This window comes from Mustela erminea, chromosome 18 (assembly GCF_009829155.1).
Source record: "Mustela erminea isolate mMusErm1 chromosome 18, mMusErm1.Pri, whole genome shotgun sequence".
Classification (NCBI taxonomy): domain Eukaryota; kingdom Metazoa; phylum Chordata; class Mammalia; order Carnivora; family Mustelidae; genus Mustela; species Mustela erminea.
Genome location: NC_045631.1, coordinates 11,872,117 through 11,884,896, shown reverse-complemented (window position 1 = coordinate 11,884,896; position 12,780 = coordinate 11,872,117). Strand labels below are relative to the sequence as shown.

At 59.4% G+C, this 12,780-nt stretch overlaps 1 protein-coding gene across 1 annotated transcript; it reads right to left on the bottom strand.

Moving 5' to 3' along the window:
- Positions 1 to 489: 489 nt before the first annotated feature.
- Positions 490 to 12,144, bottom strand: NATD1 (N-acetyltransferase domain containing 1). The gene is made up of 3 exons (XM_032321269.1): positions 11,803 to 12,144; positions 5,364 to 5,482; positions 490 to 3,537 (listed from the first exon to the last, which is right to left on the bottom strand). Exons 1-3 carry the CDS (start codon positions 11,906 to 11,908, stop codon positions 3,421 to 3,423), a joined length of 342 nt encoding a protein of 113 aa, XP_032177160.1. The 5' UTR covers positions 11,909 to 12,144; the 3' UTR covers positions 490 to 3,420.
- Positions 12,145 to 12,780: the final 636 nt, after the last annotated feature.

Genomic DNA, 12,780 nt, shown 5'->3' with positions numbered 1-12,780 from the left:
TCTAAGAGCAGTAGCTGAGGAGACGTGACAGGACATCATAGCCTCTTCCCGGTAAACCCTGTCCAGCTGCTCCGCTGGCGCCATGCTGAGCGCATGGCCGTGGCCTCAGGAGGCGGGAGCTGTGACGTGGGAAGGGATGGCAAAGTCCCCAGATCCTGACGCCACTGAGTTCTTGCTGAGAGACCTCAGCTAGGCCCCGAGTGCCTGTCAGAGCCTCGCCTTCCCCACCAGAAAGTGGGGGCTTTGCTGCCCATTTAAGTAAAAGGCTGAACACCAGGGAGCGGGACAGAAGAACGGAGCACGCCTGCCAAGCCTGCCTTCTCCTCTCCTTCTCACACCCATGGCTCCTTAACCTGAATTTCTTTCCTCGTCACTAAAAGGGGGGGCAAGGATCCGACTGGAGCAGGATGGTGGGGGGAGAAGAGTCGCCCCCCCGCCCCGCCCCAAGAGCCCGCTGCACAGCTTCTAGAAGCAGTCCTGGAGCCCGCACACTAGGTCACATCTTTTATTGAAATGTATGCCATGCAATCTGTTCAAGAGTTTGAAAAATAACAGAGGGAGCAGGTGTGGAGACCGGCCTCGGCCCAGACACCACCTGGAACAGGTCCTGAGTAGGAAAGGCACATGACTTACCACCTGGCTTGACTGGGCAAGAAAAAGAAAGCCCCCAAGCAAGACATGGCAGGAGAGCGCAGGGCCCGTGGGGCAATCTGCTTGCAGGGGGCCGGGTGGCATCCCCACGTGTCCCCCTGCCCCTGCGGGTGGAAGCGGCCTACGTGACCTGCCTGCCGAGGAAGGGCTCCTGGAGCACCCAGGTTGGGTGCGGGCGAGGTGGGAGCGCCACGGAGTAGCACCGGGGGTGGGGGTGGGAGTGGGAGGTGGTATAGGCCGGTGGAGAAGGGCTGGGAGCCCTAGGGTCTGTGTCTGCTGCAGACCAGGGTCCCAGCCTTGGAGAGCAGGCTCTGCTGAACACTGGGGCCAGGCAGGCCGGGGCAGTGGGGGTGGTGGGACTTAAGGCAGCCAGAGGTGAGGAGGCTCCAGGTGGCTCTTGCAGGAACTGGGGACAAGCTGTTCCTGGACCCAGGGCTGAGCCATGTCCACCAAGACCCTGCATGTCTCCTGGTTCAAGTACTGTTTTGTGTGCATGCTGGCCAGGTGTGGTATGTCACATGTGGTTAAGAACACAGGTGCCGGCTGGGACCCACGGAGGACTGAGACAGGGCTGCTCTCTTGAAGCCAGCTGGCTGTCTGCTCTGGTTGGCCCTGCTTGCCCTAGGGGCCTCCCTGGGGTCCCATGTGCTACTGCTGTGGGGCACCCTCCTGTGGCCTGACCGGGAGTGCCCTGGGGCCAAGTGCCCTCTCGGAGCTGGTTTGTGTCACCCTATAGGCCATGGAAGGAAAAAGCACCGGTTTTCTCAGCTACTGGGCAGTTTTCATGACTGAGTCTATGTTTAGCCTTGGGAAGGCTTGTGTGGCTGGGGAGTGGGAGGGGAAGGGGCCCCATAAGCTCCCTGACCCAGGAGTCAGGGGAAGAAGGCCCAGGGCCACTCTTGGACCTACAACCCACTCTTTCCTTGAGCTGTGCCAGAGATGGGACACCCTCAGCCTTTTGGAGGGGACTCAGCAACTGAGTCCCAGAGTTCTTCCTGGCTGCTGGCTACCCGCACAGCAGAGGCCCAGGGGCATTTGTAGCTCCTCACTGTAGCCCTGTGCAAACAGAACTAGGAGCATGGTGGGCAAGGCGGGGCATGCCTTCAGCCCTTGGGGATGGGAATTCTTAGAGGCCAGAGTGGGTCTGGGAGTGAGCACACAGAAGGCTGTGAGGGTGTGGAGGATACTGCCTCTCCAGGGCTCAGGGACCCCTCGCGGACAGGCTGCAGGTACAGCCTGATCCAGCTGTTCCTGCTACTGGGCGGGAAGGGCTCTGTGCAAATGTCTGCCGGGGGCCGCCGAGCTGCAGCGGTCACGGGGAGCTCGGTGCCGAGATTGGGAGCGAAGAGGTGAACGCAATCAGAAAGGGAGGGGTCACTGTGGCAACCAGTTCCCCCCAGCACACACACTTTCCCAAGCCTGCCCCCAGCCAGAGGCCTGGAGGGGACACGGTACCCCTGGGGATGCGCTGTGAACCAATGTCTCAGCCCCTAAGGGACTCTGACTCCAGGGTCGCCCTCCAGCCCCACAGAGAGGCAGGCATGGATTGGAAGGAGGGCATGGGAGGTCAGGACCCTGAGCCCTCCCCAGGTCACAAAGGAGGGGTGCTGGTGTGCACCTCCCAGGCCACGGCCAGGAGAGCTGTCTGGGAGGGACCCTGGGATCCCAGCCAGGCAACAGGACATGTCAGGCCAGAAGCTAGCCATGAGAGAGAAAGGTGCTCCGATGTCCGATGTCCAAAAAGGAAATCCCACCACATCATTGTTTCTTTCCCTTGGAGGTGAGGACGGTTTTGTTAGGACAGTGTGCCTCCCTCCCACCTGAGCTCCAAAGGGACCTCTGTGAGAAAGCCCACCCGCGGGGGACCAAGAGGCCGGTAAAAGAGGGGGGTCCCGGGGCTTGGTGCTCCAGTCATGCCTGGGGCTGGCTCCAGGCAGACGGGGCAAACAGGGATGGCGGCCACAGGGCATGGGGACCTCAGACTACCTGCACAGCTGACAGACAAGGGAGCAAGGAATTAAGGGAACAGGTACCAAGGAGAGAACACCCAGTGCTCCCTCCACCAGCCCCTCCACTGATGCAGAGACCTACACAGTGTCCCGTGCATGTGCATGTGTGCATGCACATGTGCTCGTGTGTGCACGGTTGGGCCGCGGGGGTACGCAGTCCACGCATTCCAGGCTTTGCCCCTGAAGGAGGGTTGCCCCGCACCTGGGCCCACCCCCCAGTGCTAGGGTGCAGGAGCTGGGGGAAGGGAAGGGGCTGGTGGCATCCCCTGGGAAGTTGGCACGCGAGGTTTCTTATTGCTCCTGTCCACTCAGGCAATCCCCTCCTTGCTGCACAAAGGACACAACCCTAGGTGGTGGCAGAGGGGGCCCCAAATCAGCCCCCCTGCCGATCACAGAGCAGGGAACAGCAGGTGGGACCCAGACCGGCCACAGGGACAGCCCTGGCCACCCTCTGGTCCTGGCTGCTGGCCCCCGCTGGCCTGCCCATGAAAGGTGGGGATGGCCTTGTGAGAAGACAGCCAGTGTGTGCAGAGAGTATTCCTCCGGGATCTCGGCTGCCTGGCTTCCCCTTCACCGCAGTAGCTGGACCACTGCCCGTCGTCGGGTGGCAGCTTCTGGGGGCCACCAAGAAGCGTCCTTACAAAAATAACTCTGAGTCCATCCCCGGTGGGGAGCAGGTTTCCTGAGAGCACACAGAGGGCCGGGGTGAAGGCCGCGAGGAGAGGTCCGGCTTGGAGGGTCCTGCCCCGCGGGGCCGGGGCTACGGCTGGAGGCGCTCCAGGTACTGCGGCAGGGGGTTCTCCTTGACGTACTTCTGGATGTACCAGCACGTGAGATGCGCCTTCAGGTCCTCCTCCACTACAAAGTCCAGAGCAGCCTGGGAGCCGGGGCAGAGAGAGCAGCGGTCAGTGCCTGCAGCCTGCAGCCGGGCCCCGCACAATTTCCCTGGTGCTCCCCTCCAAGGGCGGGAGCTGGCGCCTGCAGGCCGAGGGACATGCTGCTGCCACCTGTTCCCTTTTGCAGTGGGGGAAACCAAGGCACAAAGCTGGGATACATTGCCCGTGGCCACACGGCACCGAAGTGGACCAGGGGCCCGGGGAGGGTAGTCTGCTCACAGGCAGCCCAGTGAACCCAGCAGCAGTGTGGGCTCTGTGCGTCTTGAAAGGCATCAAGCAGGCACTAAACCAAAGAAGCCCCAGCCCTGCGCCACATCTGGTCTGCCCTGCACCCCACCCATGAGGCCTGGCAGCCAGCACTCCTGTCCCATCCGATCTCAGGGCCTCTGTGCTCACAAGGCCTACAATTCTGTTGCCCTCACTCTCCTGTAGCCACTCCTTCGATGCCTTGTCCTAGAACCTTACCCTCTGGCTGGGTCAGGGGTGCCCCAGGGCTCCCTGCACCTAGCAGAGGTCACACTTGGGTATGACAAGGTTCGCACAGCCGCTCAGGGGCGGAGGGCCGTGATGAGGATACCACCATGTGGCCTTCATCATACCTGTGGCTGTTCTCATCATAGACAGCGAGGGCAAGCTCGGGGTACCCCCTGCCCTGGTGTCTTGCAGGATGTCCTGCACACAGTTGGCGTTTAGTAAGTGCTTGCTGAAACAAAGTGGAGGACGGCCTGGGTGGGGTTGGCTGGTCTAATGAGAGGGGAGCAGCATTTACTGAGCACCTACTGGGGACCCTGTGCTTACATGCTGGCCAGTTTGAACCTCCAGCTCCACACGCCCGAGCAGGCCTTGTTGCGTCTCACCATCCACACCCCATCTCAGGGCTCACAACCTGAGACCCTCAAAAGACAAGATTCCAGGCTATTCTCCCATTTCACAGAAGAAGAAACGGAAGGCCCCAGGAGGCAGCAGAGGCCACACGGTAAATACCTTTGTGCCCTGGCAAGCAGGACTCAGGGGAGACATGGATAGGGGTGTCTGGTAGATCCCACAGCTGGCCAAGGCTCCCCAGAGTCAGGGAGAGGTGCACCCAGCTTCACGGCCCACCTCCCCTCTCCCCAGGTCAGTAACTCTCAGAGTTTCCTGAGTTACAATCCCCAGAGAGCAGCAGAGAGGCTGGGCCCTGTTTCAAGGAAGAGGACGGCTATGTCTGCCATACCCTGGCAGCCTGGGAGCGCAGCTACAGGAGGGCAGAGAGGAGAGGGTAGAGGAGGCATGAGGCCCGAGGTGGGGGTGGACGTGGGTAGAGCAGGCAGAGGGAAGAACAGGGGCCTGGAGCAGCCCTCAGTGCCATGCACAGAAGGCCATTCTCTGTCACCTTCCCCGCATTAAGCCCACACCCACTCTCCAGCCAGCCTGGGTTTTGGGGATGGAGGGCTCAGGGGCGAGAACCGGGACGCAAGCCACTGTACTTGGACATTCCTTTATGAGGTCGTTCTATTGGGGTTTAATGAGCACCTATTACTCACGTGCCAAGCCCTGGCCAGTGAGCTCCTGACATCCAGGAGGTGTCTGCAGCCCTGGAGGCTTAGCCCTACGGAACCCAAGGCCTGGGCCCACAATGGCTGCCCCCTGCTGCGGAGGAGCAGGGGCGGGGAGGGCAGAGTGTGCCACCAGCAGCTGCCCATTCGCAGCTGTAACATGTGGACAAGCTGGCGCTGTCGTCAGCATTCCAGCCATGACACAGACCCGGGTCAGCCCCCAGGGCCATGGTTTCGCCGCATGTGGGGGCAGCCCCCTCCCCCCAGCCTACCTTAGCCAGGTGCTTGGCGATGCCACGCCCGCGGTAGGCGTCAGGGACCTCAGTGTGCTGCAGGTCCACGATCCGCTTGCCCACATACTCGTAGAGCAGGACGGCCCGGTCATGACATCCTGCGGAGGGACCATGGTAAACAGGTGAGGCCCAGCACATGCTCGGGGCTTAAGGCAGGCAAATAGAGGGACCGGTGTTTGGGGCCAGGCTGCCAGTGTTGGACCTAGAATGACCTCTCTGTGCCTCAGTTTCCTCATCCATAAAGTGGGGGATATAATAACGCAACCCCCATTGTGTTTAGAACACTGAGGTCATCTCTGCACAATGTTAAGATTAGTGCCTAGAGCACGTTGGCCTTTGCTGTTGTAATTACCATCAGCACACATCCTCCTCCCACCCGCTGTCCTATCTGTCCATCTGTCCCTTCACCCCTGTATCCAACCATTCCTTTCAACAGCTGTTTACGGAGCCTCAGGCACTGTTTCAGATACTGGGACTCAGAGGCAAACAAGCCAGACAAAGAGCCTTGCCCTCATGGAACTGACTAGAAGGGGAGATAGAGAACAAACAAGAAAAGCAAGTTAATGCGCAGTGTGGCAGGGGGTGGGGCAGGGGTGGAGGGAGTGCTGGCTAGAAACAGGAAGGAGCAGAGGGAGTTAGCCACAGGATGTCTGGGGGAACCCTGTTTTGTCAGGGGGAATAGCCAGTGCAAAGGCCCTGAGGCAGGAGTGGGTCAGATGTGTTTGAGGGACAGGGAAGAGGCTGGGGTGGCTGGAGCAGTATGGGCAAAGGGGAAGGCAGGGGAGAGGAGGGCAGGGAGGTGACAGGAGCTGGTGCTGTAGAGATGGGAAGTCATTGTGAGCAGGGAGCCAGAAGAGGGCCCTGGACAGGGGAGGGACAGAAGGTGACTCAGGATTTCAAGGGATCCCTCTGGCCCCCCTGAGGGCAGACCCAGGGCAGGCACAGGAAGACCAATGAGACAGCTGATACTCTAGCCCAGGTGAGTGATGACGGGAACCCAGTCACAGGCAGAGGCACTGGGGTTCAGGCAGGCATCAGTCTCAGATGGTGCTGTGACGGTGTAGCCGGCAGGATCTGCCGGGGACCTGGACATGGCAAGTGAGAAAGAGCTCAGGACAACTCCCTGGTTTATGACTGCAGGCCACTGTAAGTGTATGAAGGAAAAAGTAAAGTGGGTTGGGGTGACACAGGGCCATTTAGCCAGAGGCAGTCCAGGGAGATCCCTCCATGAAAACCTCGGGAGTTGGGGGGTGCCTGAGAAAGGGGCAGGCTGAGGACAGGGTTAGTAGAAAGGCCCTGAGGTTAGAAAACACAATTCATTGGCTCTAAAAGAAAACATGGCAATGCCAAGTGTCTTTTTAAATGCAAATAGTCTTTCACATGTTTTGACTTTAAAGCTTCCTCGAGTTTGCTCCTGAGTGCTGCCTGAGCTCCCAGCCTATGGCGAGCGTGGAAGGCTGACAGGCCAAGAGAGATCAATGACTAGACCAGGGCCTTACAGCAAATCGGACAGGTCAACAGGCTCCCATCCCATGCGGGAGGCTTTCTGTCTCTCCCCAAAGCTCCAGGAGCAGGCTACAATTCATCTTCCCATTTCCAGATGGGAAACTGAGCTCCAGAGATCCAAGGGCAACCATGAGTCCCAGGTGAAGCCAGTACCCAGGCCTCCTGACCCTCAGCCTGGTTCTCTTTCTGCCCCACCTCAACAAGCCTCCTCTCCCCTGCCTCCAGGCCTTTGCCTCCACGCTTCCTTCTGCCTGGAACGCCCTTTCCCCTTCTTGGCCCCAGTCCCGCCTCCTCCCCAGTGTCTCCTCCTGAGGTCCCCACTATGGCTCTGCATTGGCCTCCGCTGCTACTACCTGCCCAGCTGTGTCGCATGGGACTTGGCTCCCGCATCTGTACCAGAGCACAGATTCAGCTCACCCAGCACAGGAGAGCAGAGATCAGGAGGCTATTTTCGGCCTGAGCAGGTCACCAGTCCCGGAAGGAGCTGCTGCCTGACTGGCGTGGCCATTTAAGGACCCCCAAATCCAGGGAGGGCCTAATGGGTGGCAGGCAAGGTTCAGAGTGCTGTGCCTGCAGTCCGTGAAGAAAACGGCCTCCCCTTTCTTAATGGAGAAAGCTGGACAAACAATACCCTCCTAATAACAGAACTTTGATGGTGTTAAGCTGGAATAGAGCAGAGAAGGCAAATCCCATCTTAAATGGAGTCTACAAGGAGGCCTCTTTTGAGCAAAGACCTGGAGGAGGTGAATGAGCCGATCTAAAAGGAGATGTGGGGGATGACCTGTCCAGGTGCCAAGGACAGCATGTGCGAAGGCCCTGAGGTAGAATGTTTGAGGATCAGTGAATGGGTGGGGCTGAACCCAAATGAGGGCGGGACAGCAGGAGGAATCCACGCTGGGATCCTGGCTTTCCCGGGCTGGCCTTCGGGGAGATGACAGGCAGCTCACACCTGTGGGGCCCTGCCACGCTGTCCTGTGCTCAGCTCTCCGAACACGCTATTTCCACACCACAATCTTACAAAGTGGGTAAGATTCTTACAGCCCTGTTTACAGATGGGGAAACTGAGGCCCTAAGAGGCAGTTGTACAGCCTGGCAGCATGTGCGGCTAAGCTCACTTAGAGTTTTCTGGCTGAAAGAAATACAAAAAGGCATCCGGGGTCACTGGGATAGACGTGGGCTACGTGTGAGGGGAAAAGCTCTCTAGTGAACCCTGCCGGCGGCCAGGTCACAGCACTCTACATGGGGAGGAACCAGACCCTTAGTGGACTATCTTGATGCACTGGACCTATGGCCCCACACCAGTTTCAGCCTTAGAAGGGTAGCAAAGGTCACCTTGCCCCAGTCACCGACACCTGACATGGCCCAATCCACCCCCAACCCAAGTGCAAGGGGCCCGAGCCAGCACGGCTGGGAGGCACCGAGGGCAGCGCCTGGGGGTTTACCCAGGCAAGTCCATCCCCACATGGAGAGAGGTCCCTCACCGCACCATGCATCCTCTCCCACCCTCCCTGCTCAGGAACACTGCTCTAGGCGGGCATCATGTGGCACTGTGTGGTGGCGACATGGAGTCATGTAGGGGCCTCGTATCCCGGACTGGGATCTGAAAGCCACGAGATTGGTGCTTTGCTTTCAGTCCTGCTGCCTTCGGGGATGCCGGAGAAGGTCAGAAGTACCTACTAACTCTCTGGGGCCTCAGTTTTCCCATCTGCAACATGGAAGCAGGGAAGATGCGGAAAGCACCAGGACCCTAAGACCCCCAGATGACCCTCCTCCCTGCAGCATGTGGGAGAGTCAGCCCTGGCTGGGAAGGGAGAGGAAAGGCCAAGGAAGGGCTCTCCCAGGGATGGGGGCTTAATTCTGGCTTAGATGCCTCCTGGCTGTGTGCCCTGCTTTCCCCACCTATGACATTGTAAGGCACAAGCTAGTGTTTTAGAATGTGGGTGTAGGCAACAGGCCTGGGCTCCAGCATCTCACACTCCACGTCAGTAAAAGCCATCCACACTTCCTTCTCCATCTATCCAGAACTGGGACATTTCTCCCCAGCCCTGCTCACGACGTCTGGACTAGTGCAATAGTCACCTCCCTGCTCTGTCTTGCCCCCACACAGTCTGCTCCCCTGGGAACAGTCAGAAGGACCCTGGGACATCCCTGTCCAGCCTCTGCTCAGGACGTTCCCAGGCACCCACCTCACTGGGAGTCAAAGCCAAGTCCTCACTACGGCTTTTGTGGCCCCTGTACCAGCGGCCCCCCGTGACCTCTTAACCTTATCTGCTGCGATCGTCCTATCCCTGCTTCTCCATTACTCCACTCTCTGTTGCTCTGGATACACACCAGGCAATGGAAGGCCTTTGGTCCCACTGCTTCTTCCTCGTGGCATGTGCTTCCCGCTGGAGCTCTCCCCTCCTTGCCTCTTTTAGGTCTTTACTTAACTGACACCTTCCCAGAGTGACCCTCCCCGAACCTAATTCTAAATAGCAACACTTTCCCGGCATGCCTTTCTGCTGCCCTGCTTTATTCTCACCAGGCCCTGGCTTTCTAGGACACTTTACACTTTATTTAGTGTCTGTCACCCCTCTGGACTGTCAATCCGAGTATTCAGCACCAAGGGCAATGCTTGGCATGTAGTAGGTGCTTAGTAAGGACAGGTGGCATAAACCCCAGTTCTTCCACCTCCAAGGTACAAGACCCTGAGCAACTGGGTCACTTTCCTGTGTCTCGGTACCCTCATCTGTAGAAGAGGAAGAGCAGTTTCCCCTCACCCCACCCCACCCACATGCCCACAGCTCGCCTGGAACAGAAGGACTTCAACCTAGCTGCTCCAACCCTGCCCTCGCCCACAACCAGAACTTGCCGGAAGCTTATCAGCACAGTCCTTGCCAGGGGGATGCCCCGGGGCCCACCCTGGGAGTCTTGGGGCTGCTCTGGCTCTTAGCCGAAGCTTACCTCTCTCCATAGGTACAATGAGCCTGTCTTTAGGGCCTGCCCTGCGGTTTGGGAGACACTATGACACACTGTTTTCCTCTCCAGCTGAGGCAGGATGGGGCCCAGACACCGATGAGCTCCCCCAACTCCCCAAATACACATCCAGACCCCACCTTCAGGCTGCAGAGAAGTTGGTGGCCTCCCACTCCTCCCTGGCTTTGGGCGGGGAATCCCCAGTCCATTTTGTAGGTAGCCATTTGGGGAAGGGAAGGAGACAAGTTTAGAAACATGGCGAGACAAGTCCAGCCTTGGCCACAGCCAATTCTAGAGGGGGGCTGTCCTTTGGCTATACTGATTCGCAAAAAAAAAGAAAAAAAAAAAAGGAAACCCCAAACGTTCCCATTATCTTCTGTTTCTGTGAATGTATGGAGGAGTCTCTTGAGCCGCGAAGGGAAACAGAGGCCTCTCTGGAGCCTCAGAAAGTAAGATGGGAAAAACCACAAGGACCCTCCACACAAGAATGGCCAGTCCTGAGTGTCAAGGTCAGGAGGGCCACGGTGAGCACCACGGTGGTGGAAGGACTTGCGCTCACATGGAAGAATGCTGTGTAGGATCTGCTGGGCCCAGGTTTGAGCTCTGGCACTTTGTGATACAGGGCAAGTCACTCCTTCCCTCTGGTTCAAAACTCAGTTTGCTCATCTGTAATGGGGGGTGAAAATGCCCTCATCACAGGGATCTTTTAACAGGGACGTGGTGGGGCCTGAGAAACATCCGTGCCCCAACCTCAGCCCCTCCTGACTACGTCCAAGGGCAGGCTGGACAAGCCCAGTTCCAGGGGTCAGACCAGGTGGGATCCTGCCCCACCTCTGCCCTAACTTACTGCCTGACCTCCCCCAAGCCTTTCCCTTTCCTGAGGCTCTGCCTTCCCTTCTCAGAAATGGGCACGATGGCCTCTAAGGGGCCCGTCTGGCTTGGACAATGCCACTGGGGGCCCAGCTGGGAGGGAAGAAAAAGTTATTAATGTGGAGGGGGATGCACAGGGAGTTCTTGATCCTGGACTTTATAATTCTGTTTTTTTATCCCCCGGACCTCTTGGGGGAGGGGGCATGCGTTAGGAAGTGCTGGAAACTTTCTTTACAGGAAATGAAGACTTGACTCTGCTTTCTGGTTTTAAAAACAACCACCGGTCAATGGTGAGTAGCACTTGTTGTGTGCCGCTGGCACTCTTCTAAGCCTTCTCTACTCTCACGACAGCATTTCATCGCTATAACTGGGACAGGTGTGCACTACTCTCCCACTGCCAAGATGGAGAAACTGGGGCACACACAGATGAGGCAACTTGTCCAACAGGGCTGATGGGGACACCTTCCCCTCCACAGTGCCCACCCACTGAGGCAGACACCCCTCTCTCCTTCTGCCCCGGGTCTGCCCAGAAGATTCCCCCAACCAGCCCGGTGCAAAAAAGCCAATGTTCCCAGAGACGGCAAAAAGCCATTTAGCACCCGGGGAAAGGGAGGAGGTCACCGTTGACCTACTCTCCAGGAGCTCCAAGAACAGCCCTCAGGGGGGTGTCCAACACCGGAAAACTGCCCCGCTTGCGCAGGTGCGGGTCCCCTGTGGCTTGAAGCCGGGAGCTGGAGGCAGAGGACCCGAGCTGGCCCCACTTCTTACTCCACCTTCCCCGGGGGTCCCCTGCCCGCCGGCCCGGGGTGCTCCGCGTGGGCGCGCCTCTCCCCGGCAGCCCGCTCCTCCCAGCCCCACCAGTCGGCCGCGCCCCCTCCTAGCCCGCGAGCGCAGCCCGGGGCCTGCTCCCGGAGCACGGGGCAGAACAGTAGCGGAACCGCGGCCGCCGGAGGCCACCCCGCGGCGCGCTCTCGCGACGCCCCTCCCGGGCTGCGGACCGGGGGCGCGCGCCCCAGCTAGGGGGCGGCCTCGGCGGGCCCCGCTCGCTCGCAGACAAAAGGCGGGGGCGGGCCGGACGCCGTGTTACCGTTGAGCCGGACGGTGAACTGGCGGCGCCGGCGGTCGTGCTCCACGCGGATGGGGCAGCCCTGCTCCAGCGCGCCCAGAGGCACGGCGGCCGCCGAGTGCGCCATCTGCGCGCCGGGCAGCGCCGGGCAGCGGCCGCTGAGACCCGCGGCCCGCGCCGGCTCGGCGGGGGCAGGGCGCGCGGAGAGGTGCGCGGGCCCGCGGCGGCGGCGGCGGTGGCGGTGGCGGCGGCGGCGGCGGGAACGGGGGCGCTGGGCGGCCGGCAGCTGACGGCCCGGAGACCGCAGGCGGCGGCGCAGAAACTGACACTCGGCGGCGGCCTCGGCGGCGGCAGCAACAAAAAAAAGGAGGGGGGCCAGGAAATCAGCTGTGAGGTCACGTGCGGCGCGCAGCCAGTGGGCGCGCGACCTTTTTGTTTTGATACATTCCATTCGACTCTTAAAGGGGCCGTGCGCCTCCCTGGCCGCGTTCCACTCGTCGCTCCAAACAAAACAACGCTAGCCGCTTCCGCGCCTGGGACAGTTTTCCCTCTCGTGTTTGACTCACAGGCAACTTTGGGCCCCCCCACCCCCCCGACACGGAGCCCTTCTCAAAAAGATGTAACGACCTATAGGGAATTCTAATCTTTCCCTCAAAGCCCCTATTTATTAAGCACTTGCTGTGTGCACAGCATGTGCAAAGCAAAGCCCTGGTAAACTACCGGGAGTGCTCAGTAACTCAGTGAAAATTCGTATCACGAGCTTGAGAAATAGGTATGCTTGACTCCATTATACAGATGAGGAATAGAGGCCCAAGGCACACTGCGGTCATTCGTAAGCAGCAATGGGAAGATTGGTGTCGAGGATCCCACCCGTATGCAGGTGTGAGTGGTGAAGAGGAAAAATCCTGAGAAGTCTTGTTTGGGAGAGGAATGAAATGCCAGCTCATCCCAAAAGAGGCGGAAGTGTAGGAAGAAGCCTTGGAGTCCCTGGATCCATCC

Bases quoted from the DNA above. Each gene is read 5' to 3' on its own strand.
- NATD1 (XM_032321269.1), bottom strand. From the start codon at position 11,908: ATGGCGCACTCGGCGGCCGCCGTGCCTCTGGGCGCGCTGGAGCAGGGC. The intron at 5,483-11,802 runs GTAACACGGCGT...GTCCCTCCGCAG, and splicing joins GTTCACCGTCCGGCTCAACG to GATGTCATGACCGGGCCGTC. The intron at 3,538-5,363 runs GTAGGCTGGGGG...CCCGGCTCCCAG, and splicing joins TCGCCAAGCACCTGGCTAAG to GCTGCTCTGGACTTTGTAGT.